The sequence below is a fragment of the Gasterosteus aculeatus genome, chromosome 9 (assembly GCF_964276395.1).
Source record: "Gasterosteus aculeatus chromosome 9, fGasAcu3.hap1.1, whole genome shotgun sequence".
In the NCBI taxonomy this organism is placed as follows: domain Eukaryota; kingdom Metazoa; phylum Chordata; class Actinopteri; order Perciformes; family Gasterosteidae; genus Gasterosteus; species Gasterosteus aculeatus.
Window position 1 is genome coordinate 12,588,182 of NC_135696.1, and position 25,346 is coordinate 12,613,527.

The 25,346-nt window shown below is 47.4% G+C and overlaps 2 protein-coding genes across 5 annotated transcripts in view; one reads left to right on the forward strand and one right to left on the reverse strand.

Annotated features, from left to right (window-relative positions):
* Positions 1 to 6,876, reverse strand: LOC120824985 (uncharacterized). Its single transcript, XM_040186228.2, has 11 exons — positions 6,767 to 6,876; positions 4,676 to 4,774; positions 4,370 to 4,525; positions 2,577 to 4,206; positions 2,425 to 2,478; positions 1,488 to 2,346; positions 1,181 to 1,393; positions 977 to 1,040; positions 775 to 896; positions 527 to 678; positions 1 to 393 (listed from the first exon to the last, which is right to left on the reverse strand). Exons 1-11 carry the CDS (start codon positions 6,860 to 6,862, stop codon positions 293 to 295), a joined length of 3,546 nt encoding a protein of 1,181 aa, XP_040042162.2. The 5' UTR covers positions 6,863 to 6,876; the 3' UTR covers positions 1 to 292.
* Positions 6,073 to 25,346, forward strand: part of ldb1b (LIM-domain binding 1b) — a 24,156-nt gene continuing 4,882 nt past the window's right edge. The window contains exons 1-5 of one of the 4 annotated variants that reach the window (XM_078108885.1): positions 6,073 to 6,331; positions 9,964 to 10,194; positions 13,724 to 13,890; positions 24,397 to 24,499; positions 25,163 to 25,207. In XM_078108885.1, coding sequence (XP_077965011.1) covers positions 13,863 to 13,890; positions 24,397 to 24,499; positions 25,163 to 25,207 — 176 coding nt within the window. In that variant the 5' untranslated portion in view covers positions 6,073 to 6,331; positions 9,964 to 10,194; positions 13,724 to 13,862. Of the gene's footprint in view, positions 6,332 to 9,963; positions 10,195 to 13,457; positions 13,891 to 18,976; positions 19,277 to 21,546; positions 22,091 to 24,396; positions 24,500 to 25,162; positions 25,208 to 25,346 lie in introns of those variants that run through there. The other 3 variants (XM_078108886.1, XM_040186230.2, XM_040186231.2) reach the window with 3 other exon arrangements.

A 25,346-nucleotide genomic window follows, 5' to 3' on the forward strand; every position in this document is an offset into this window, starting at 1 on the left:
TTATTTTAGAGCATTTTTTTATTATATATACATATATACACACACACACAAATATTCACAACTTGTATGTTGGAAAATGGAACAAAGCTCTTTGGTGGGTTCCACTGATAAGTTGTAGTCAAATAAACAGTAATTCATTTACATACATAACACATTAGAAACTGCATGCGTGTTAAGAGTCAAAACTTTAAATAAAAGAAGATAAAAGAATATGCTACATAAGTGCGAGCATCAAGCTCAGAGATTAAAGAAAAAAACCCGCTTTAGTCTTTGCTGTCTTGTCGTTGCTCTGCTAACTCTTTAATCCTCTCTGCGCCTGTTTCAGCAACGAATCGAAGTCGAGGTCCTCCGACCGGCTCTTGGCGGGAGCCGACTCTGCGTCTCTGTTTGCGTCTGAAATGGACATTTACGTTAACGTTAATAATACACACTTTCTTTAGCCGCTTTCCCGCGTTTAATTTGAATCAATTAATTCACATTCTGCAAGAAATACCTACTCCTGGTTCAACCTTTTTTTGAGTCTCACCTAGGTCGGCGTAGTGGGTGTTACAGAACTGTCGCCTTCCACCGAAGCAGATGTCAAACGGCAGCTCATCCGGCTTCCGTAGCTTCCCGCCATTATCGATAGCCGCGAAAGCGTCGTCCATGTTGTAGAATGTGACAAAGGCGTAGTGGTCACTGCGGGAATCAGAGGGGGGAGGGACTTAAACAACCGACATCTACGGATGAACGGCAAAAACATTATGACGTCCGTTTCCGATCGTGGACCCTCACCCTCTATCCCTGAAGTGAAGCGACACACACTCCACGTCTCCGAACTGAGCGAAGCGCTCCCGCAGCTCGTTGTGTGTCATCGACCTGCGGATGCGGCCCACGTACACCACCCTGCGCTCGTCCTGCGCGACAGGATTTTCATCATCAGTCACTACTCGCCGCTCACAACAACACAAACGGGTGGCAGCGATATTTCACTCACTATGGCTTTGAGTTTCTGAATCCTGATCTCGTGCTCTCTCCTGAGCTTCCTGGACTCTCTGCTGCTGCAGGGGGAGGAGTCAGAGGAAGAAGGAGTCAGAGGTCAAGGTCATGAACTCCGTAGAGCCAGAAAGAGATGCAAGATAAACATATTTTTGTACACCGTAATTTTTTTTTTGAATGGAAAACTCCGACAGAAACTGACCTGCAAACATCTGTCCATTGTGTGCGGCAAACCAACGGGGAGGGAGATCGAGATCTGGAAGAGGACCGGGTCCGGGACCAGGATCTGGACCTGGACCTGCTCGTCCTCGATCTGGAGTAAGACCATTTGTAGCGCCGACGCCGGCAGCAGGAAGCGGAGCGCGAGGGAGACGAGGACGAGGACGAGCTGCTCTCTGAGCGCTTGTGGCGGTTCCTGGAAGGAAAACGAGAATCAAGAAACGGAAGCAGAAACGAAGAAAAGAAGAAAAACAAAAAGACGAACGCGCAAAACAGCAGACGATGATTACTTTTGTCTTTTTGGGGACGGAGATGCAGAGCTGCAGGGGGACGAGGAGGAGGAGGACGAGCGGGAGCTGGAGTCGGAACAAGGAGATCTTCTCCGATACCGATTCCTCCCCCTACTCCTGCGGGGGGGGCTGGGCGTAGGTGTGGGAGGAGCGGATGGCGCCGTCTCGTCTCCAGCGGCACAAACGCAGGCCGGCTCAGCGGAAGCGGCGTCCGAGCGGCCGACGGCCGCGCACGGGCTCGTCTCCGATCTGGTCTTGAGCCGCTCGGAAAGATGCCGTAGCCCCGCGGCGTTATCAACGGCTCCGACGCCGGCCTCACTGCCGGAGGTCCGTCTCTCACATTCGGCAGCGGCAGCGTAGCCGCAGGTCGTCCCCTTCAGGTCGCCAGAGGTCAAACACACACCGTTGGATACAGAGGCTCCGGTAAGCGAGCGCCCCGCCGACCCACAGTAATCGTGATCGGAGGACACGGAGGAATACGCGTGAGCAGAGAGGAGAGCAGCGGGGAGGCTTGTGTGAGTCTTCCGGGACGGGAGGGGACGGGGCTCGATTATCTGGATGGCCTTGGCCGGAGGATTTCTGCGTCTCGCTGGCAGATCTGGTCGAGTGCTGAGGATGATTTCAGTGCCGAGGGGCTCTGGGATCTCCGCACCCTCCAGCGCGTGAGGAGGCCGAGGCCTCCCGAGCGTCTCTGGATCCCCGGAGGCTTCCGAAGTGCTAAAAGGCTCAAATGCTTCTGTAGAGGTTTTCCGCGTTGCTGCAGCGATAGTTCTGTCCAAAGGATCGTCTGTTTGCAAGTTTGACCGCAAAGGAGCGGGTTTGGGCTCCGCCTCGTTCTCGCACACTCTCTCCTCTTTAGCTGGAGGGGGAGGAATAAAAAGAGGTCAGCCGAGGAAGGAACATCAGCATCTGACACCACGGCGTTATCATTGCTCACCCTGCGTTTCCTCAAACCGCTCCAGCAGGCTGGTCAGGTCCAGCGCTTCGATCCCTGGAGTAGAAGAACAAACGAGACGTGAGATGCTGTTTCTTTACCAGTAAGGATCGTCAACGTGTCTCAAGTCAAATAAACAATTGTCAACAGCTTACCAGAGTCAGTGGCTGTGCTCTGGACAAGGAAACCAGGGGGGCGGACCTCCGACCCCGACCCGTCCGCTGGTGTGGGAGCATCTGCGGTAGCAGGGAGGGACGCACACAGTGTTGGACCTGAGGACGTCTTTGGCTCTTCTTCTTTAGTCGGGATCGGACTGCATCTTTGAGGCTGCAGCTTCTTGTCCCCTGAGGCAGCGTCGATTTGTTTTGAGGCTGCGCACAGCGCTGCAGGTGCTGCAGGGACAGCTGAAGCCCTCTCAGTGAGCCGGTCCTCCATTTCCTGGAACCGGGTGGTGCGGCACTGGTTTACCAACATCACCTCGGGCGGATGCCCGGAGGAGGACGGCTTCCCAGAGGATTCATTTTGGATTCCTGGGAAGTGTCTGGTGCTGTCGTGGTCGAAGTCCCTGTTGAGGAGCTCCACTTTGGACTTTGAGGAGGAGGAGTCAGTGGTTGGCGATGTCGTTCGGCTAACTGACAGGGGGAGGAGGACGGGATTCGGGGGATCACTACTGCACAGCGATGGTTTCTTTAGTGAACCCCTCTTGCTTTCAGGCGCGGCCTCATTTGGCTTAGCCGTGACGTCTGGCTGCGACCCGGCAGACGAAAGGATTTTGGATTCGCTCCTTGAGCGCTTCAGTCCTCCGAGCCGCGGGTGAGTGGGTGGTTCGGGGCCCTGGGGGCGCCGCCCAGGCGCAGCAGGGACGGATCGCGTCACGTGACCTGGAGTTTGAGATAGAAGCGGCTGATCGGCACCGCTTCCTCTACCATCGGGGTGACGGTGGGCCGCCTTTGACCCGCAGCCGTTTGTTCCCTGTAAGCAGAGGATGGGGGTCAACTCCGTGGGGGGCTCAGAAACGCAGGGCCACATGGTGGTGTAGTTCCCCTGTTTCTCCACCAGAGGGTTTCTCTTTTGGCGCAGCTGTCTGTACTGTTGGAGGCTGAGGGACTTGGCCTTCGTCTCCCTTTTGAGAGACGGGACCGCCACCGGGTCGCTGCTCGTTTCTGAGGACAGCGTTTGGCGTGGAACCGACGCAGCTCCGCTCGTGTGCCCAGTTGTTACATTTCTCTCGTTCAGTCCCACTTCTGTTGATTCGAGTGGCGCCACTTGAACGGGGCCAAAGCTCACCCTTTTCTTCTCTCTGGATGGTGGAGCTCCGGATGAGTTTCCATTCAGCAGCACACTCTTCAAAGAGACGTCATTAGCTCCGTTTTCCGCTCGCTCTTCTTCCTCCCTTGTATCCGTCACCGTTACCTCATCGTCAGACACAACGTTTATCTCTTCATCGCACTCCTCTCGGGGTCTCTCGTACTTCCACACCTCCTCCTGAGAGAATAACGCATGCCCACTCCTCAGTTCATCGTCCCCGTCCTCTTCGACGTGCAGCTTCAGGCAGTACGGGTGCATGAGCTTCACCAGGTTGACGAGAGAAGTCGAGGTGAAAACCTCGATGTCAGTCTCCTCTTTCTTGTTTCCGAGGAAAAGGTTTTTACTTCTGCGTTTGGACCGCTGAGGAGGGCCGTTTCTCTCCATTTTGCTCTGATCTTTGGCTCCATCGATCTTCATTGTGAACGTTACGTTTGGCGATTTGGATCTTGGTCTAAGTCTGTCAGCAACGGATGGTTCCTGAAAAGAAGAGAGACATGAAACCGCAGAAATATTAATAATGGAATAATTATATACAAATGTGCTTAGTTGAACATCATAACCACGAGGAAATGTCTCTGAAGATTTATTTCCAAATAAGTCCCTTCAAGCTTGTGCCTCTTGATCCTGTGTGTGGACCCACCGCTGAGGGGTCCCTGCCCTGTGGGTGGGCGAGGAGCTTGGTGTCTGGCAGGGTGTCAAAGGGAGACAGAGTTCTGTCGTCGTCCTCCACGCTGTCCAGCATCTCGGTCAGGGCCGACAGCAGAGTCTCACTCTCTTCCTCCGCTCCAATCTTATACTAAAAAGGAGCACAAGGTTTATATTATTTCACACAGATTTTAAATATTGTACCAACGTGTGCGAAGTGTTGAAACTCACTCCACAACAAAAGGAAAGACGGTGTCTTTTAAAACTGCTAATTTAGGCAAAGTTGTGATTTAAGTCTGACCTCTGACGAGACGGCGGAGTCTTCAAAAATGGCCAGGATTGAGTGATCGATGCAGGACTGGGTGTCCATCTCCACGCCTCCCACTCTGCTCAGGGCCAACTGCAGACACAGAAACACACACACATTTGTCCAAACCATTAAAAAAATCATAGAGGGGTGCTGCGCGGATGGTCCGGTCGACACTGGGGGGACGGTGGGGGGGCACAGTGGCCTTTTCTCAATAATCACGTGGACTTGTGTTCTGTCCGTCAGACGTCCCTGCCCCTCCACGTTTGTTATGAGGTGTGGAGCGAGTGGGGACAAGTGTCCGTAGAACTTTTACAGTTCACAGTTTACAAGGTAAAGTGGGCAAGATATTCAGACTCCCGGTTCTTCCCATTGTTAAAACACAAAGGACGCCTCTCTGTGACCGTGGTGATGTCAACAACCAGTTGCAAGGAGCCATATCTAAGTCACCATTTAACGTTCTAACCTTTTTCTTTGTGGCAGAAATTGGCTTCCATAGTGTCCAGTGTGCCAGGCTTGTTATTGTCTATCATTGTGCATTAAAACTAACGATGTTTTAATTAAAGGACATGAGGACCGTCATCGAGACGCTAAACCGGCAGCTTGACTTCAGCTTCAAAGAATCTCTGAAGACCCGACATTTTTATAATAATAAATAAATATTTTCCATATGTGAATTATTGTGTATTTCTCTAAGCTATATAATGCCTGGTCAGCTGCTTCCATATGCTTAAAAATGTTTCTATTTATTTCATTGTTTGAAAATGTAAGAGTTCACCCATCTAGCTGTAGCATCATTGATCCCTGCATTATAGATTAAATACTATGTTAAGCACTAATAATGTCACATATACAACTGCAGCCTCATGGATCACTATATCATAGATATTAAATACTATGACGTTAATCACTAATGCTGTCACCTGTCTTACGGTATGTAGCCTCATTGATCACTATATTATATACATAAAATACTATGAGGTTAATCACAATTGTCATGTTTGTGCAGTTAACTGGAGGAGGACCACCATACTGATTATCGGCCTCTTAAGGTTTTAGTAATAGAAAAATGCATTGATAAAACATTTTTATAGTGTTTTAAATGAAACTATCGTGCTACAAATGTATTCATATGAACAAAAAAATGTTATTCAACTAAAAGAAAATTGTGAAAAATGTAGATTATGACCTTACATAGTTTGTATATTTACATGTGATATGTTGTCAGAGCTACACTATCAAACCAAAGATATTTGGTCTACTATCATGAGAAATGAATGACAGCCAATGAAAACCATCCAACATCTGGAAAGGTGGAACCGGTGAATGAGATCTCACTCCACTGATTCCTTAAGAGCATAAAACAGCTGTCTTCTCAAAGCCGAGAATGACATTATGTAAACGTGTCACTAACCCTGTCCCTCGAGGTGCAACACCTTTACTCGAGACAGAAGTGTACTAGGAGACACATTGAGAGGGGTGACAGCCGACTGCGTCTTCCCGGAAACAGACCGAATTAAATCTGTTAATTGTCAAATTTACGACTAGTTGGAGAGGAGTCAAAGGCCGGTGAGCAGGGACATCCTGTACTACGAGGGGACACCCTGTACTACACAGGAAGTGAACCGGTCTCTGCGTCAGCTTTCACGTGTAAGTCAGTGACGATTGAGAAGCGCGTGAACTAATCGATTGAATGTTCATATGCACCCGGTTGCACGAGCCCAAACATCAGGCCGGGGTAGTACAAGTACCTCGGTCGTGGAAGTAGTACTACCTCGGGTCGGGATACTAGTAACTAATACTACTTTGGGTCGGGATAGTAATACTACCTTGGGTCGGGATAGTAATACTATCTTAGGTCGGGATAATAGTACTAACTCAGGTCGGGATAATAGTACTACCTCGGGTCGCCAGGGTCGGGGTAGTAGTACTAGTACCTCGGGTCGGGGAGGTAGTACTACAAGCGTGTATCAGCCACGTGTCGGGATGCACGCATGTGGCCTCGCGCTCACCCTGATAAAGCGCGTAAACCCGTTCGCGTTCAGTTATATTAATGTCTTTTAGCTAATATTAGCAAACCGGTACCTCATTGGTAGCGCTGCTGGCCAGAAAGTTGCTGTTGCCGGCATTTAAATCCCCGTCTTCCCCCCTCCACCGCGCCGCCATCTTGCCGCTCCACATGGTCCGCCGGCAGGCCAGAGAGAGACACGTGGTCACAGAATCGAAGCGCGCGAAAAGCACCGATCTGGGATCAGATTCGCATCCACATTTCCTTTAGTAAAGATGCGGAAATGAGTAGATATCAGATCCAAGGTCCGCTAGACGTTTTCCTCGTGGTCGATTTATTTCTCTTTAAAAGTTGCTCCACATTGCTGAAAATACTTAGTGGAACATTACTGTTTTTGATTTTCATTATTTGTTCATTTGTTCGGTCAAAAAATATAGTGTGTACATATATATCTGTGACAATTGATGCATTTAATTAACATATTATTTGCTGCTTCTATATATCATGTTATTATCACAATGTCATATGAATTAGCATTTATGCTAGTACAGTTTCTGACAGGATTTTCTCATTTTAATTAGAATATTCTTTATTGCACAGCAGTGACATCTTGTGTCAAAATGACAGTACAGCAATTATTGAAATACAGTATCGCGTGGGTTATATACCTGTCATTTACAAATCTTGCATAGTCAACTGTACTAATAAATTACGTGCAGTGTTAAAAAACTGCACTTGTATGGTGTATGTAAAATTTGGAAAACCATGTGAAATAAACCTATTAAGTTAATGATAGAATGGTAGAGGTGATAATGTGCAGCTTTACTGGAATCGGTCCTACGGTGGTTTCTCGTAAAGCAAAGCAAAGAGTGTGTCTGCTCCCTGTCGCTTGCCTCGTCACAGAACAAATAGAGATTATCTTCCAGTTTAGAGATTGCAATATTTATGTGTTGACTTTGCCGATTGATGTGTGCGCACATCCTCCACCTTGGCGTGGTTTGCTGTCGGAGACTAACAACATTGTTTATAGCCTGTTCCACCCACAGAGGTCCGGCTTTAAGACTTTGTGTTCATTTAAATGTTCATTCCCCTGAACACACAAGATCATAATATTTGGACACGTTTAAATGTGTTCACCGCTTGTGTTTTATTTCATTTAAATGAATCCAGTCAGACCAGTCCGACCTAACCAACTGACATAAAGTTTGTCGCATATCTCCAGCCACACCGTAACCAGGTGAGGGTGAGCAGCAGTGGTTTAAACATCTGCTTCTGTGGAATGCAATCTAAAGTCATAACATCTCAAATGGCTATTTCCTCCAATCCCAGCCAACACTCATGACATGATTAAAACTCAATGAGTTCTAGTCTTTACGCTAAGCTAAATGACTGCTCAGGCGTGTGATTATTTGTGCACACGGGAGAGTAGTATGAAGCTTCTCTTCTAACTCAGAATGAGTATCGTGTCCCTCAAAGCGGCTCTGTATAAAGCGAGGGTTGCATTAGCCTCGCAAGCTAAGTGTCATGAATTAAATAAAAGTAAATTGTGTTTTAGTCTCAGTTTTAGAGCAGTGGGGAACTTCATTGAGCGATCCGGAGGTTCAATGGATTCTAGATTCCCACATGAAGAAAACAAGTTATTGTTCTAGTTTACACTTGTTCGCATGTCAGAGGGGATGATGGAAATGTAGACGACCTGTAAGGCATTGCCTTTGTTTGGTAGGAGCTGTATTTACCATTCTGAATACTTAAAAAGCAGCAAGCAACCAATATGTACGAATAAATTGATTACGGTATTTAAAACTCTAATGACTAATCACACACTGTATGTTCTGTGTGTAGTAAAGCTTCCTTTCCGTGATTTAGTTTCTCCACCAGGTGGTGGTGACATTAAACATTTCCCATTAACTTCTGCTCCGACTTTCTGCTCTTCAACGAGCCCTCTGACGTTGTGAATGAGTTAATTCCCAGGGATCTGGTTGCCCCATGCGAGCCGCATATCTGCAATGTATGCCAATCAGACATTATCATATCTGAATGAAATAGTTTCTTAATCAAATTCAGGTTCACGGCCTCTTGGTTTTATGCGACGTTATCTTGTATCATCTCGCTGTTTGTCTGTGGAGGGCTGTGGATGTGTCTGGCCCGTTATCTCGTGCATACCGGCGAGGAGATGACCTTTCTGCTGAATGTCACGGCGGGACACCGAGTCATCGGCTGCACTAGATTAGTCGGGAGAGAAATATGTTCACAGACACGCGCTTTGACAAGGCACCGCAGACTCTCTGTTCATTCGTCGTGATGCAGGCAGCCAGCTGGTGTGAACCCGTCCTAGCTTCCATACATCTGCTCAGTGACCTCTATTTGTTTCCCCTTTTTGTGTTTTCTTTGCTTTTGCCCTTAGGCCCACATTTTCTTCTGTACCGTTGCTCCAACTCTCTTCATCCCCGCCACACACACACACACATACACACGCACAAACACGCACACACACGCGCCACCTACGGCTTCATCTCCCTCAACTCTTAGCATATTACTGTCTGAAATGGGGCCAAAGCATCCTCCAGTCTGCAGCGGGTGAGGTGCGAGTTAGTTCAGGAGCGTGCAGGGGCATTTCTAAGTGTGTGTGTGTGTGTGTGTGTGTGTGCGCTCAGGAGAGGGGAGTTGTGTGTAAGTGGGTCAGCTTACTCCAGTCACCATGTTGGTTGGTACGTGGCCTCTGCACATACACATACGTAGATTTGACCCGCCCTCCTTCCGCGGGCCCCATTTCCCCCACTTGGGCCAGTGCTTTTAGTTTGAAATGTAAAAGTCACTCAGTCGCCTCGTAAACAGACATTTGTTCCTAATTCCCTTCAGCTCTTCAGAGCTGCCTGTCATCCCTTCCTCACTCTTGACCTACAGGATGACTCCCACGCTGCTCTTTGGCATGTTTGCATTTTTAAAGAACCCATGAGGTCTGGGGAGTCATGCATATGCGTTCCTCGCTCTGCCTCCCTCACACCTGCTGCTTTGTGTGTGTGTGTGTGAGCATTTGTCTATACGACCTGCAGTCGTCTGTGCTGCCCAGTCATTTGTTTTGCGTGCGTACTTCAATGACCTTTCAGATATTGTGTAACGCTGCGTTTTAAAAAGGCAAAAGCAATCTGATCTTTAACTCGACACCGTCTCAGAAGAGTGCAGCAGGACACGCAGGCGGAAGCAGTGTTGCCATCATGCTCTTTGGATTTTTTTCTTACTTGATGTAAGCCTCCTTTTTTTTCTTTTTTTCAAGCTTTCAGAGCAGAGAAGAGGAATGTCCTCCCACATAGTGCCGAGAACATCTGTTGGTGGGAAATGAAGGCCTGAGAGAGAAAGAAGAGGAGGAGGAGGGGGATTTATATCAATACAAGTGGGGCAGAAGAGAGGTGGCAAAGAAAGAACAACAACAACAACGCATGCACAGAGGAGAGAGAGAGACTGACATCCGCTGGAGGAGACCATCCCTTCCCACACACATTCAAAGGTGAGAGCCAGAGACCTTCATGGCGTGGACGTTGGCTGGGCACGTGCGCACACAAACACACTTGTGTTACACGTGGTAACAGAAGCCTGCATCAATAATGTAGCAGAGAGAAACAGGATGCAGATTGTCCCTTACATAAGCGTTTACACAGAGCTGGCAGTCTCAGAACAGTCCCCCTCATTCTCTGCTGTGCCCTCAGGCTCGATGCGCATACGATGTTCTCAAGCTAATTAACCGCCACGTTTGCCATCCAAACAACTTTTCAAGATGAAGTGTGCTGCAACAAAGGCACGACATCGACGCGCAGCGATTTTTAACTTCAGTCTACTGACTTTTACTCCGCGGAGGCGACGTTTTTACAGAAGCGTTTTCCATTAGTCCCCAAATTGCCAGATTTTACTTTACTGAAGGTTCATTAATGAAACAAGCCTGTTTGTAGTGAGCATAGCAAGTGTGTTGGCACAGCAGGAATCCTTTAACATTAATGGCCTGAGAACTGAACTGTGTTGTGCAGTTGTGACAGGTCGCAGATCAGGAGTGTGACTCGAAATTTCACAAGTAGTTCAGAGTTATGTTTAAATCAACCATAAAACTGCCCTTCCGGATTTAATTAGGGTTATGAATATGCACATGAATCAAGGAGCGTACGAATAAATAATAAAGGCGACTGATTTTTGATTCGCTCCTCAAAATTCTTTCCTCTTCTCCATTTTCTTCTCTGGTGCCTTTTCGCCGCCTTCCTGTTTGTTTGCGCTATCTGTGTTTCCTTCTGTGGCCTTTGCGTGTCCGCTATTTGACTGTTATGTGGGCTTTGACTATCTGTTAACTGGCAAAATGTTGTTGTGTGTTTGTGTTTGTGTACAGACGTAATTATGGTGAGGTGAAAGACGGTGTGTTTTCTGCACACATTTGTTCAAAAGTATGAACTCGTCAAACCGTCTCTATGAATCCGATAATGTGGGCAGATATATGTGTGAATCACAGTTTTCATTTGCAAACGTGTGTGTGTGTCTACAAGCTCATCATGCTGGTGCTATCCTTTTTCTGCCACATTGCCATGGCGACAGTGCCCTCCCGGGGTAATGGGGGACGAGTGCGCCAGAGCTATTTATTCTCTCTTTCTCCCTCCCTCCCGCCCTCCATCCATCCATCCATCCATCCATCCATCCGTCGCCCTCTCTTTTCCTCTCTCTCTTTTCATCGCTGCCCTCTTCCTCCTCCAACCTCCCTGTCTCTCTCCTTCTCCCTCCTTCCTCTGCTCTTTCTTCCCCTCTCTGATTGGCTTACCACTCTCCTCCTCACTCCTCCTCAATGCTGCCTAATGAGACAGAGGGTTAGGAAGGGAAGGAGGGAGACAAAGAGCAAGTGTCTTTAAAAAAGCGAAACAGAAATCCCTGGAGGAGGCGATCTCTGCAGACTTGTGTTGCATATACAGAGCCATCTTAACAAAACTGCCATGTCGTTTTTGGAGGAAAACTGTACAGAATGACTAAAATCCTACATTTAGCCGTCTGTATTGTGTGTGTACTGTAATACACATACTCTCTTGAGGTGTGACCATGTGAGCTGAAGGCTCAGCTCGGGTCGTGACCTTTTTTAAACGGTTTGAAGATTGCAAAATATTTGTAAATGTTCCTCAGGGGCCATTACCCCCCACGGGTCCAGGACCATAATTAATGTTATTAATTAAACCTGTGTTTACCTTCAAGGATTTGTCCAAGTGGCTGCTGTGAAAAGCACCAGTCGCATGTGTTTGAAGCATAAGTCACCAACTCTTTCAACCGCTGATATTATCCATAGTTTCACAAGGAAAAACTATTTCCCCAAAAATGTCAAACTCCTAATACAACCATCGTATGACTCCTCAGCTTTATCTTGTGATCACTGTGATTATCTTGGAAACCACTGGTTTACAAGATAAATCTTAGCTCATCCTCACTGTAGTGGAGGGCGAATATGAACCAGAAAAGGATGCAGTCGAGTGGTAGTTAAGCGCAAGCAGTCTGGATGCTTAGTTGTGCACCTCTTCATTTATTTTACTGTGACTGTCACAAATAGAAACACTATTTACATTCTAGGAATTGTGCAAGGAGAGCAAGGCGTTTAGTTAGAAATAAGTATTATTTTACAGCCTAATCTAATTGTTTACAGGATATTCAACCTTTGCATTTTTATAATGCATATGAGACTTGACTTTTTTCATTGCATGTACAAAGGAAAGAAAGTTGTCCATGATGTTGTTTACTGAAGCTACGGAAACTTAATGCTGCACTTTTATTACTGTCAAAAACAAAACAATCGGTGTGTTGGTATGTCTTTCCCTTCACCGTCTGTGGCACAAAATGTTGTCGTCAACAAAATGACTCTTTCCTTTCCTTAAACAGCTGGACTGTAGCTTCCAGAGACGTCCTGCAAACAGTAAATACAGCATTGATTCCAGACTATTTCCAGCAGTGATTAGTCTAAGAGGAAGTTACAGCAGTATTTACAGCAGCAGGACGATGTACAGTTTGTGGAATGGACAGAAAACCAACTCGTGTTCAAGTCAGCTGGCGACACTCACACAGACACACACAAACACACAAACTTGTGCGTCTGACAGAAATGACATAGTGATGGAAGGCAGATGACAGCAGGATGAAGACAGCGGGCGGGAGAGGGTCACATAGGGAGGAGAGCGACACATAGGGAGGAAGGAAGGAAGGAGCTGGGCAGAGGGGAGGAGGGCAGGAGAGATAAACGGTCCAGTAGATTGGAAGATGAGTGACGCGAGAGAGCAACACTGTGTGGCATACTGCAGACAGAAAGACTAACGGAGCGAGTGAGGGAACGGGTGAGAAAGGGAGGCGAGCGCTGAGGCACGTCAATCGCCTCCTCCTCTCCCCTTCTCCCTTTTCCCTGCTCCTTTTCCCTGCCCCCCCCTGCCCTCCCTGCCGCGTAGAAGACCTTCGCTGGATGGTAACAAGCCACTCAGACGGCTGCAACACACGCACACAGCCGCACGCACACAGCCATTTCCCAAAGATCATTTAAACCTTCCTAGTGCACTTTGCGCGCGCGCGTGCGTGTTCTTTAGTGTGCGTCTGTGTCATTTTAGCAGCAGTGGTGAAAAACAGCCTCTACATATTTAAAGGAGAAAAAAGGACCCACATCACATGGTTGTTATTCTCTCAAATCTGCCTCTCAGGTCACTTTGACAGCCCTCGTTCTCTCTCTCTCCCTCTTTCTCCTCCCACCTGAGCTGTAATTTGTGGGGCTGATGAGGGCAGAGCAGAGGCAAGAACAGAATCCCTCTCACTCTGTAGCACACACAAATAAAACACACACTCTCTTACAGACGCACACACACACATGCACGGTGTGATTCACAGTGAACAGCTACAACTGAGAGAATCCGATCCTTTGTGCTCTTTTCTTTAACCTCTTCTTCCCGTCTCTCTCTTTTTCCCTCCCTCGTCGTCGCGCTCTCTCTCCTCCCTCCCTCCCTCCCTCCCTGGTGGTGTGTGTGTCTGTGTGTGTGTGTGAACAGTGGGGATAACAGACGCTCATGTGAGCAGCCTCAGTGGCGGCAGCAGTGACTGGTGAGAAAGAGGAGAAAGGAGAAGAGAGCGTGGATACCAAAACCACAGCCATCATTCTGATCGGATCCACACCAGACATGTGAGAAGATGTCCGTGGGCGGCTGCGCGTGTCCCGGTAAGTAGCTGCCGTGGTGATGGTTGCCGTTAACGACAGCCTCGCCGCCGCCGTTGCTGCTGCTGCTGCAGCTGCTGACTTTTTCTGGTTGTTGTTGTTGTTGTTTTAGTTGTATTTTGGTTGGAGAGTGCAGCCGTGGCGTTACTGGGGCAGAGAGAGGCAGGGACAGAGCTGCCCCGGGGGCCCTGGGGCCCCGTGTGCAAAGGCTCATGGGAGGTCGCCCTCTGTGACGGCTGAGAGGATGGAGAGCAAGGAAAATACTGGAATAGATGGATCAACCAGTAGTCTTCTTTTAGTTCAACTTTTTCTTCTCTTCTTCAGTCTTCTTTCGATAACAAAGTGCTTTTCTTTTACTGGTTGTTGTCTTTAAAAGAAAAAGATCTTTGTCGGTGGTATGAACATCTGGGCATGAAGTTGTTGCTATGGCACCACGAATGCTTCTACTTCTCCTCCTCCGCCAGTTAGCTTTATTTTTTTCTTGCTGCCGATCTCCGACTGCAACAGAGCTCTTTTAAAGTCGTCACAGATGTTACACTCACTTTTCCACAGTGTCAAAAAACGGGCCGCTTCTGAAGACGTACTACTAGCTGAAAAAAAAGATGGATCAAAGTTTGACATTTAAAGGGCAAAGGTCGCCGGCTCTGACCAAAGGCTTGCATGATTGATTCTGCAGTGCTATTAATGTGCTTGATGTTTCTCCTGCTCACACAGGAGTCGATCATTTAGGATGAATAAAGGGCAAATCACAGTCAGACACCTCTCATTCCGACAGCAGTTATGTCTGCAGCAACACCACATCTGTTTGGCTCTTAGGTGCCACATTATTCTAGCATCCCTATCGATGTAACTGCAATCTGAGTGATGTAATGGCCTTTAGTTTCAATTCTCTTTTCCCTTCATGGACGGTCAATGAGTCCTTCCGTGAGAGGTGCTGACCTTGTCTCCAATGTTACAATCCCAAGCGTGACTATTCGTCTATTGCGGCTGCTTTTGATCACATCTCGTCCCCCCCCCCCGTCCTCTCCTGACCCACCGCTGGCAATCAAACAGACCATCAAACGGTTTCATTTCAGGCCTCACTTGTCTAGATCGGAAACTTTACAACAACACAACTCTGCAGTCTGAGTCTGCTTGTCACTATTTTGTAACAAAATCAGTTAAAGTTGAGTAACAGCCCCCCGGGGCTTCTGGGAGCTGAGCCACAGAGAGCGACCTGCGGGGAGTAATATCCGTCTTATAGACCACCGTATTGAGAGCAGCGCGACTCGTTCGCCGCCTGCGAAGGCTGAGGAACTCCCCGCAGTCCCTGAACTGTTTTGTTTCGGTGCTGAGTGCTGAGAATTCTTCTCCCTTTATTAGCTTTAATCAAACAGCGGAGGAAGAAGAAGAAGAAGAAGAATCAAGGTGTAGCGATAAAGCCTGCGCCCCTGAGCCTCAGGCAATAAGTGTTTCAGCGATTTATGTCGCATTCCTGATTAGGATGTGTGAGTCAAGAAAAATAATCTCATAGCTAAAAATCTAATAACAATCAGGGTGGATTTATTCAGAACTGACGGCAACATGAGTATGTGAGTATGTATGAGCCTGCGTGTGTGCGCAGGCGGGGTGAATCACCCTGACGTGGCCTCCTCTCTCCTGGCCACCAGGCCGCAGTGGCCGCTGTGGTTTACCCTCAAACAGCCAGGATGTGCATATAGAAATGTAGCCGACACCACATCCAGTATCCGATGACCTCGCTGCTGCCGTCTCTACTTCAATCAGCAGGAGGATGGAAACACTAACTGGTCCCATGTTTGGCAGTTTCCAGCGGAAAGCAAGTTAAGAGACGGCGTTGCTTGTAGATGACTGCACGGATGATGGAGTGGTCCATGATATTGGCAACGTGATCAAACCAGACAAACTCTTTACACACCCGTTTACAATTTGTCCTGAGCGCAAAAAGGCCCAGGGAAGCTGGGGGGCCGGGGGTGTAACTGTGTTAAATGTGCGTGTGTCTTCAATCTGTGCCCAGCGCCCCGTGCTATGAAGGCAAACGCTGCCCCCCCCCCCAGCCGTTAAACCAGCCCGTGCAGCACAGTGCGTCTGTTTAGAAGGAGACTCCAGCTATCTTGTGGTCAGATTGCATGCTTAATCAACGTGGTCATGGAAATTTCCAAAAAGACACCGTGACCGCATTCTCGCGCGCGCGCTCCACTTTTTGCTCCGATATTGTTCTCTCTGGTGTTTCCCCCGTTTGCTTTTCGCCTCAGTCTATTCCGCTTGATGCGGATTCCCAATTCCCAAAGTTGTTTTCCCTTTACAACCTAAAGGGGAGCAGAGCCTGAGATTTAAACTCAGCGAGCCAATAACCTAAAGAAACGTAACACAAGTAAGATTTGTACCTTTTTCAAAGATCAATGAAACAATTCTTTCATTTACTCCCTCTTTTATAACGTAAAACTCTGAGGCCTGGTACGCTGTGTATGGCGAGAAGGCCTTCACCTATACAACATGACTTAACTAAAAACCAACGCCTCCAAATATGGAACAATCCCTTCCATTCACTTCAACTTCGAATGAACCCGAAGCTTGACCCCTAACAGGGTTCCTTTCCACGATCATCCCCCTTGAGTGAGGCTCGATAATGACAGAAAATAGTATATAATATAAAACCATAAAGTCTCTCTGTGGTCATCCCCCCTCTCCCCCGCTCTCATGTTTACATTCCAGAGCCGTGTTTGACGCTGAAGGATCCTCCCCCTTCTTGTGTGGGCTCAGAGTGTGTGTGTGTGTGTGTGTGTGTGTACACGCAGCATGGGCCCCAACATGTGGATGACATAAACAGTTGAGCAGAGTGTGGGGATGTGCTCTGATCTTCTATACCACCCCCCCCCAACACACACACACACACACACACACACGCGTCACTCCCTGCACACTGTTTCACTGTATATACCTTCATCCTTCCTCACCCCCTCCCCTCACTCCCTCACTCTCTTTGACTCGCCTGATTGCTAGCGTATGTTGCCCTGCTGGCTGGCTGGCTGGATGATGGGGAGGGGAGGGGGAGTAAGGAGGGACGGAGAGCGGGAGGGAGGAGAGAAGGGGGAAGGGACTGTGCCCTCTCATGCAGAGAGTCACATGGTGTCCCTGATTGGAGGAAAATGAGTAAAGACTGCAGCCGGGCTGAAATGGCAACAGACAAAAACGCACAAAGGCTGAGCTGTTTAGAAACGGGTTGCACAACAAGGGAGCCAGAGGAGGAGGATAAGGAGGAGGAGGGTGTGACGAGGGAGTGAGCAGCTACTGAGGAGAGATGAGGATTAAGAGTGAGAGGGGAGAGAGAGAGAGAGAGAGAGAGAGAGAGAGAGAGAGAGAGAGAGAGAGATTCTGTGTTTTCTGCAAGGCTGAGCAGCGATATGATTGGCTGAGGTGTGTGTGTGTGTGTGTGTGTGTGGCTGGAGGGGGGGGGGGGGGACCTGACTCTGAGATCAGAGACAGACAAAATGGCTCCCAGAGAACAGAACAGAGCACTCGGCATCAGGGCACTGTCATCTCCCTTCACACAGCTGTCAGCTGGAACCAGCCGCCGCACACTTCTGAACCCCCCCTCCACACACACACACAGTACTGGCATATTGCCAGTGAGAAGGGGGTGAGGTTGATGGCTAATAATGTAGATCCTTAACAAGTGTTTTAATGAATCCCAGATACACGAATGACAAACGCAGCAGGGCCTCGTTTTCTCTCCACCTCTTCATCCCGTCACCTTTTGGCCTCCGCTGCCGTGTGACGAGCTCGCTGCTGAACTTCTCTAGTTGCAGTGTGTCTGTTCGCCTGCCAGAGAAAACCCAGAGCAGGGAACTCACTCGGCGAGCGAGAGGAGAGAAAACAAACGCCGCCAGAGGGCGCTGCCGTCACAGGACGGCCTCTGATTGTAGGTCAGTTCTAATTTCCTGCCCCTCGTCAGGATGCTCAGTGAAGACTGCAAATCAAACGGAGAATTGTCCCTTTGTGCAGAATGACAATGGCCGCATTTGCATACAGTTTTTCACTTATACAATGCATCATTTGCATAGCAGCTTTGATTATTCTGTTATGTGAAGACCCTGACGGTAAAATTGCATCGTCCCACCGTACATTGTCACGGTCCAACTCTTCTATTTATTTATGAGTGAGCAGCAGTATTAACTTGTACCAGTGCATCATCTTCATCAAAGAGTAGTCCTTCAAATTCAGTGAACTAGAGATCAATGGGTAAATAATGACTTTATTAATACTGCAAAGGGAAATGATTTTGCTGCAGCAGACTTTATATACGCAAGTGAAGAAATAGTAAGAAATCCACAATATAAACAAAGAAGATGGAATAATATTGAATGAAATTAACTGGATGAGTCTGTAGGAAAAGGTGCTCGGTGGTCCTGGTTATCCACAATGGATAGTAATATCTTCAGGGTCCTCCCCTCTACCACCTTTTCCAGACTGTCCCGTTCTAATCTAATGAAGAGGCCGACCTTCTTGACCAGTTTAAGTTTTGTTACGGTCTCCGACTCCAATGCTGGAGAATGGAGAAGTATAATGGAAGCGTAGAGTAGTACTTGTACCTCTGCAGGAGAGTGCGTATGATTCCGACTCGAGATTGTTTCATCCAGATCTTGTGCTTTTGAAGAGCTGAATTGTACAGAGAGATCTCTCTCCCTCCATCCCATCCAATACGTTGGTTATTTAACTAGCTTCCACATGAAGGCAAAGGCTCTTCCTGTGCTGGTGATGTGAAATACTAAAAAAGTAGTGAAATGCCTTGAACTTGCAGCCTTTGTATTACACTCGGGGAAAGAAATGCAGTGTGCAATCTGTGAAAAACAGGAGTGGTTTTGTTTTCATTCCTTTGTGGGGGTGGGGGGGGGGGCGGATGTCCCACTCATTAGCAGTTAAATCTCATCTTTGAGCTCAGATCAGTTCCGTGAGGGCGGTGGCTACACCCACAGTGACACCAGGCTGCCTCCAGATCAGTGATGAAGGCGGCGATGACGGGGGGGACGGGTGGGGGGGCGAGACTGTGACGGTTGTTATCAGAACTCCGGCAGATGCGTGTGGCGCTCAGTTTCCTGTTGACCACGAGTGGAAGTGGCAGGCCGCACACTTTTTGCACTTACACAGGCGACCCGTGCATAAGCGCGCGCACAAATGTGCACACTACTCGCGCGCACACACACACTGACTGTAGGCATCCGCCCCCCCTCCTCGTGCCCCTGAGCCTGACAGTCTGGACATGGGAGATATCAGAGAGAGGGAGAGGCATGAAAACAGAGACCAAGCCTTTGAGTTGGATCAGCATGTAGCTGTGAAAGTGCATTTGTGGGGGACGAAATGGCGATGTCAGAACAGCTTGTAACTGAGGGAGGTAAGTCTCTCTTTCTGGCCTTTTTTTTCCTGTTGACTTTTGTCGTAGCGTATTCAGCAATAACCAAACTAAACCGAGGTCGTTGCTTTGACGAAGGTGAATTAAACAAGTTGCATTTGAGGTTTTAAGCGTGCGCTTAGTGAAAACATGACACGCGGCACTACAGGGAGTTTATATTAAGCCCCTGCACGCCGCAGCTTTGATCACTTATTGTACATGAACTGATGGCTTTAGGTGTAAATGTGTTACTGCACGTTGAAAAATGAGGCTGGATGGTGATGTGTGTGTGTGTGTTGTGTGAGACTTGCTGGTTGAAGATAAGGCCTCCCCTATGCCTGAGAGCAAAGGAGACGGTGTGTGTAAGCCCTTCAAGCCTTATCCTGACACCTCCCACCCCCACCTCTTCTCCATCACCCTGCCACACATGCAGTGGGGATTAACCCCGTCATGTACCATTTCAATGGGCAAGCTTTTTAGACACACACACACACACACACACACACACACACAGACACACACACAGGATTAACCCTTGTGTGTCCATTTCCATGGATGGTTCTTAGCTGTGCTCCAGTTGTGACTGCTTGTGTTGCCATGACTACAGGGGCCCCGCGAACGTAAGATAGGCAAATCCACATAAGTCACCCGCAACAGACACTCTTAAGCCACTACTGACGACCCCCCCCCCCATGCTGCCAAAAGACTGACAGGAGCCTCGCGAGCTGTGAAGTGCTCATGTTACAAGCTTAACATGGTCCAAGCAGAATACATAAACTGTAAGCCATCAGGCGTCTTTGTTGCTGGTCGTGTGAGAGGCGGGCCTTCCAGCAGCAGATCCCGTTGGTTCTGGGCACGGCACCATACTCGGGGTCTCGACCAGGAGAAGAGTCGGCGAAGGGGGTCCGCCTTTTGAGCTGTGGGCTTCTTTCGCAAAACTCAGGGAAGTTCCGTTCCGAGATTGCACAGCCAGACTTGAAAAGATCTGCAGAATTGGTCAGAATAAAGTGACACTCTCTGGTATGACAAATGTGAAAAACACCTCCACAATGAAACACCATAACGCCTGCTTCAACGTGTCCGATATGGAGGCTGGAGAAAACTGTTTGATTACTAGACCCATGATTAGACCGTACTTAAGAGTACATCACTGGACTGACAGATATAGGAAGGACATGATTGAGGTTAAAATGAGCATTTGAATTTATTATGTTCATTTTCAATTTCATCAATTTGGTGGTAAAAGTTGTGCGAGGTCCATCGGAAAGGAATAAAAACGTCTTAATTTGAGTAAGACTTTCATGTACATTTATGTATGCAGCCTTTTCTATGGGTTGTATCATTTTAAATTATGCCTTAAATGCTTCAACCAGATCCAAAATAATATTCAACCAGGTTTCTAATCATTTTACCCATCAGTGCTGTTGTTACACGCGCAGCAGCTTCTGTGAAAGCCCGGGAAATGTTTCCACAGCGCGTCTCCCAAGAGCAGCTTAATTTGTGAATAAATCATTGATGGTACATTGTGTTTTCACTCGCTGCGTACATGGGCAGTGTATAAATCACAACCACGTTCGAGCGTTTGGCTGCAGCGTCGCTAAATAATTGAGGCGGGTGAAAGTACTTTTGTCTTTGAAAGAAAATATTTTTTAGGCTTTGATACGAGAGCCCCTGTCAAAACTGTTTTAGGAGTCGAAGCCATTCTTAAATAATGTGCAATAAATTAGCAAATATTATGACAAACACTTGCATAAATATTTGTAAAACTACTGAACTAATATGACTTGTCCCAACCACATGGGCAAGTCTTCGCTAGCTGTGATCTGAATATCTGATATTGTAAATTGAGGCGATTTAAGCAGATTTAGAGGCCTATGGGATTCTCCCTTTTGGTTTAGTGTGTGTGTGTGTGTGTGTGTGTGTGTGTGTGTGTGTGTGTGTGAAGAGGCATATGGTAATGGGTTTACTGGTCTACCTCGGAGACAGTTCCGTGTGCAAACATGAAGACATCATTAATAGCAAATAAGTATGTTATCCACAGATGAAATAGAATTTTTCAGATCTCAATCTACTTTGGACTTATTGGGCCGATGCATCGTATGTATGCGTCACTCTGCATATAGTCCACATGACAAGCAAGTGGTCTTTGCTTGTCGCTGCCTCAGTTCAGTTCTGTTGCAGCAAGCGGATTTGCACGAAATGGGGAAAACACCAAAAACACTATGCAGTCAGCATGATGTTTATTTCCCACACACAAACACTTCCAGTCGGCTGCATTGGGCCAATTCTCATCCGTGTCAGTTACAAGGAAGGGACGGGATGCAGGGAGGAGGAAAGCAAAAGAAGGGGGAAAAAATGCTTACCAGACAACCTTCATATGCAGTTGTGCATTAGTAGGGGGGAGGAGAAGGGGGAGAGGGCGACTGGCGGTGCTGGGCAGAGGATAGAGGAGCAAATGCATTGCGGAGGGAGAGGAGGAGGGCCTACAGCTATTGTTCATGTCCTCCCGTGAACAAAGGGCTCATCTGGGTCCGTATGTAAACCCACAGCAGGCTCCAGCCCACTAACAAGGCCTCATGCGGGACAAAACATAGCCGACCGACTCCCGCAATTTACACTTTATTCCGTTTCGGTCTCGCGGTTTTGTTGGGATCTTTCTTTCTCCGTTGATCCTGCTCGCAGGGACGCATCGTTGCTGGTACGTCGCGTCCGGCCAACCGCCGTCCAGCGGGCCTATCCGTCTTTACGCACGGAGCGTAGATACGGTCCACCATCGCGGATCTGTAAACATCAATTTACCGATTGCACTTCTCTCAGGTAAACGGCCACTTTCCCCCCCACGCTCGCCTCGGTTGCAAAGTCCAGCCGCTGTGGCGACTTCGTGGCGATTGGGGAGCGAGCGCGGTTGCGGTTTCTCGTCTTATTTCGGTGGCTTTATCGCTGGAAAGGGATTTAACGCTAAGGCGTTAGCAAGACGGCTAACGCTTACCAACAGTTTTTCTGGCTAGCTAGCCGTAGCTAGCTAACCGCAGCTAACCCTGCGGGCCTGCGGGGCAGTGTTGTACACAGACAACGGCTGGATGTTGGATCATGTTGATGTTGTTGGTCTCCTGTTATTTGTCCCGGTGTGTTGGAATAAGTGCATGTTGCGGGTTATACTCGCGTCCTGATAGCATCGGTTTATCTTTGTAGCCTGGCTAATAGCTAAGTGTTAGCATTATGCGCTTGCTGCCTCTAATTGCCTTTGTAAGCCGACAACTCCACGTCAGATGTTCTTTGACTAATATAAGTTATGAACTGACCGTTGCACGGATGTGGCAAAAAGGGCATTCTGATATCTTATTATTGTTGGGTTTTGTGAAAAGTCTGCTAACGTAGCTTTTGTAAATAGTGATGTGTAACAGAGCTATGGTCCATATTTCCTCTGGAAATCATGGTGGAGTCCCAAAACCAGAACAATGCTGCGCTGATTTTTGTGTTTGGAGATCAGTGTGTTTGTCGAGTGAACATCCGTGTTGGTCAACTTTTGAGCAGAGATTGCTTGTGAGGTGGGCTGACCGTCACTTTGAGCCGGGCGGATAAAAACACGTATAATGTGTGTGTGATGCACTGTGCCCGCTTGTAGGGGAGAGAGGAGCACGATTCCCGGTGGAGGAAGTGGAGTCCAGCTGATGTGATTGTGACCGCCTGTCATTAACCGCTAACAGGAGGGGAGAGGAGCTAATGGAGCTCTCAACAACTAATGGACACATAACCATCGATTATTTATTTATTTATTTATTTATTTATTCATCAAAGCCATTTGTTTTCCTCTGATGGTGCATGCAGCCCATAGCGGGGCAGTGCGGCCTCACACAGTAAACAAGTTGTTTTGGCTCAAAGTGAAGCCAGGGATTTTACATGGATGGAGGTTTTAGCCACGTAGATGGTGCAAATCTTGTTTTGGATGCTCGTCATAGGTGGGTTTTGACCTATAGGGTTTAAAAACTATGACGTGGCCAAGTTACAGTAAGAACCTGCATACAATGATAACTTGATCACTCTTGGTGTCTGTTGTGTCCTCTAAGGTTAGTTGTGGTGGACATGCTGTCCATCTCAATAGAGTCTGTGTGGTTATTTTCATGTATGTGTTAGAGTAAAGTCATCAACCGAATTCAGCAAAATCACGTGGATGTTGTGTAACCCCTTCTCCCTTAGGAGATGCTGGTTTTATTCATTAATGTCTTAGCTTAAAAATAGTAATGTTTTTCACATCTCTGCTGTGCTCTCAAATCACAATTTACTCTGGAAACATCCTTTTAGTGCAATTGAAGCTCATCTCTCTCAGCCCGTATCTCCACATATCTCTTTCATACATACACACACTGTCAGAGATACGTTAAATATGCAGAGACAAGACGGAGAGACATTAATGAGGCGGAGCTTCACCATGGTGACGGCAGGGGTCGTGACCTAGAGGGCGGCACGCCTGGATGGCCTTTATATGAGAGCTGGGCAATTAGAGTAGAACAAGGGTTGGATAGGACTGTGAGAGAGGGATTCAGGAGTCTGTTTGTTTTTTTGGCTGATTGTGAATAGTGAGTGTTAGTCAGTCCGTTTGTGGCGTTTTATACTTGGTAGATGGAGGCCGGTAGTTTCTATACAAGAGTGTATTTAGGAGCACATTGTTTACAAGAGGCTTGTTTTGTGTCTTTATGAAACAAGATTGGTGTATTACTGCCGATGAACTGTGAATGTGTGCAGCCAACTGAAACTGGGCCATGCTGGCCAGTTCAGGCTGCATGTGCTTTCAACCTCACACGATCATTATTTGCAAGTGTCACTTTAAAAGTGAGTAACTATCAGAAGGAGTACCACTGTAATGTAACTACTTCGTCTGGTACCATATTCTATCATTTATGGCCCTTCTCAGACCTTATTATTGAGGGCTATTTATCGTACACAAGGTGTGGAGAGGTTTACAGTGTCAAGCCTTAAGTTTATGGATTAGCAAATACAGCAGATAGTACCAGGATTGAAATGTCAATCTGTGTTTTTGTCTAATTTACTATCTTAATTGTGAACCAATTAAATACAAATGAAACATGCTGTTTGTTTTAATTCTTTCTTCACCTCTCTTACAGGCTGTTCCTCCAAGTCATTCAAGCTGTACTCCCCCAAGGAGCCCCCCAACGGTAGCACTTTCCCCCCTTTCCACCCCGGCACTATGCTGGACAGAGACGTGGGGTGAGTTTGTTTTCTATGGTTTTTGTCCATCTGTTCTGTGAGAGGATATTACAGTACTATCCTTTGAACATCTTTGGTGGGTGCTTGTGTTTTTACATGCCATGTTTACATAGGCTGGAGTTTAATTTTCTAAACCATGTGTTAATCTGAAAAAAAACACCCACAGCTGAATTAGTTTGTCGGTTGGTAGCCGGGACAATCAGCAGATAGCAGAACGTAGTGGAGATGGTTTTATAGTCCATGTATACAGCCCAACTAGTGTTTGTACACTCGTCCTCTACTTTAATGGCTTAACGTCACACGCCAGGATCTGGTGCTTAATGTCATTTTAGTGTACAGCATACAGTAAACATCCCATGCTGGTAGAACTGCATATTACTCGTGTAGAAGAACTCATCATTTCCTCTCATTTGGTAAAAACTGTCATTGGCCATATATGTCGATGTAGTATTAGCCTACGTTATAATGATGGTTGTGCACCAGATGTGGAATGCGAATGTTAAAGGCCAAAATAGGTTTGTCTTGACCTGTCTGGCTTAGTGAGGGTTCACCTCTTCAGGATTGTGTGCTGTACTTAATAGCCTGTGTGGCAGTGAGCAAAGCAGCTGCTATTAGCACTATAATTGAATGTGATAATCAACACTCTGTCTCCCTATTCTTCAGTCCTACCCCGATGTATCCTCCCACATATCTGGAGCCCGGAATAGGGTAAGTACGAATTGTTTCCCACATCTCTTAACTGGCGTGGAAATAGCTATAATAACGATTTTGCGACAATAACGACGATTTGCTTGTAACTAACTTGAATCTTTCATTGTACTGCAAGCTAACTGTTCTCAACCCGTGT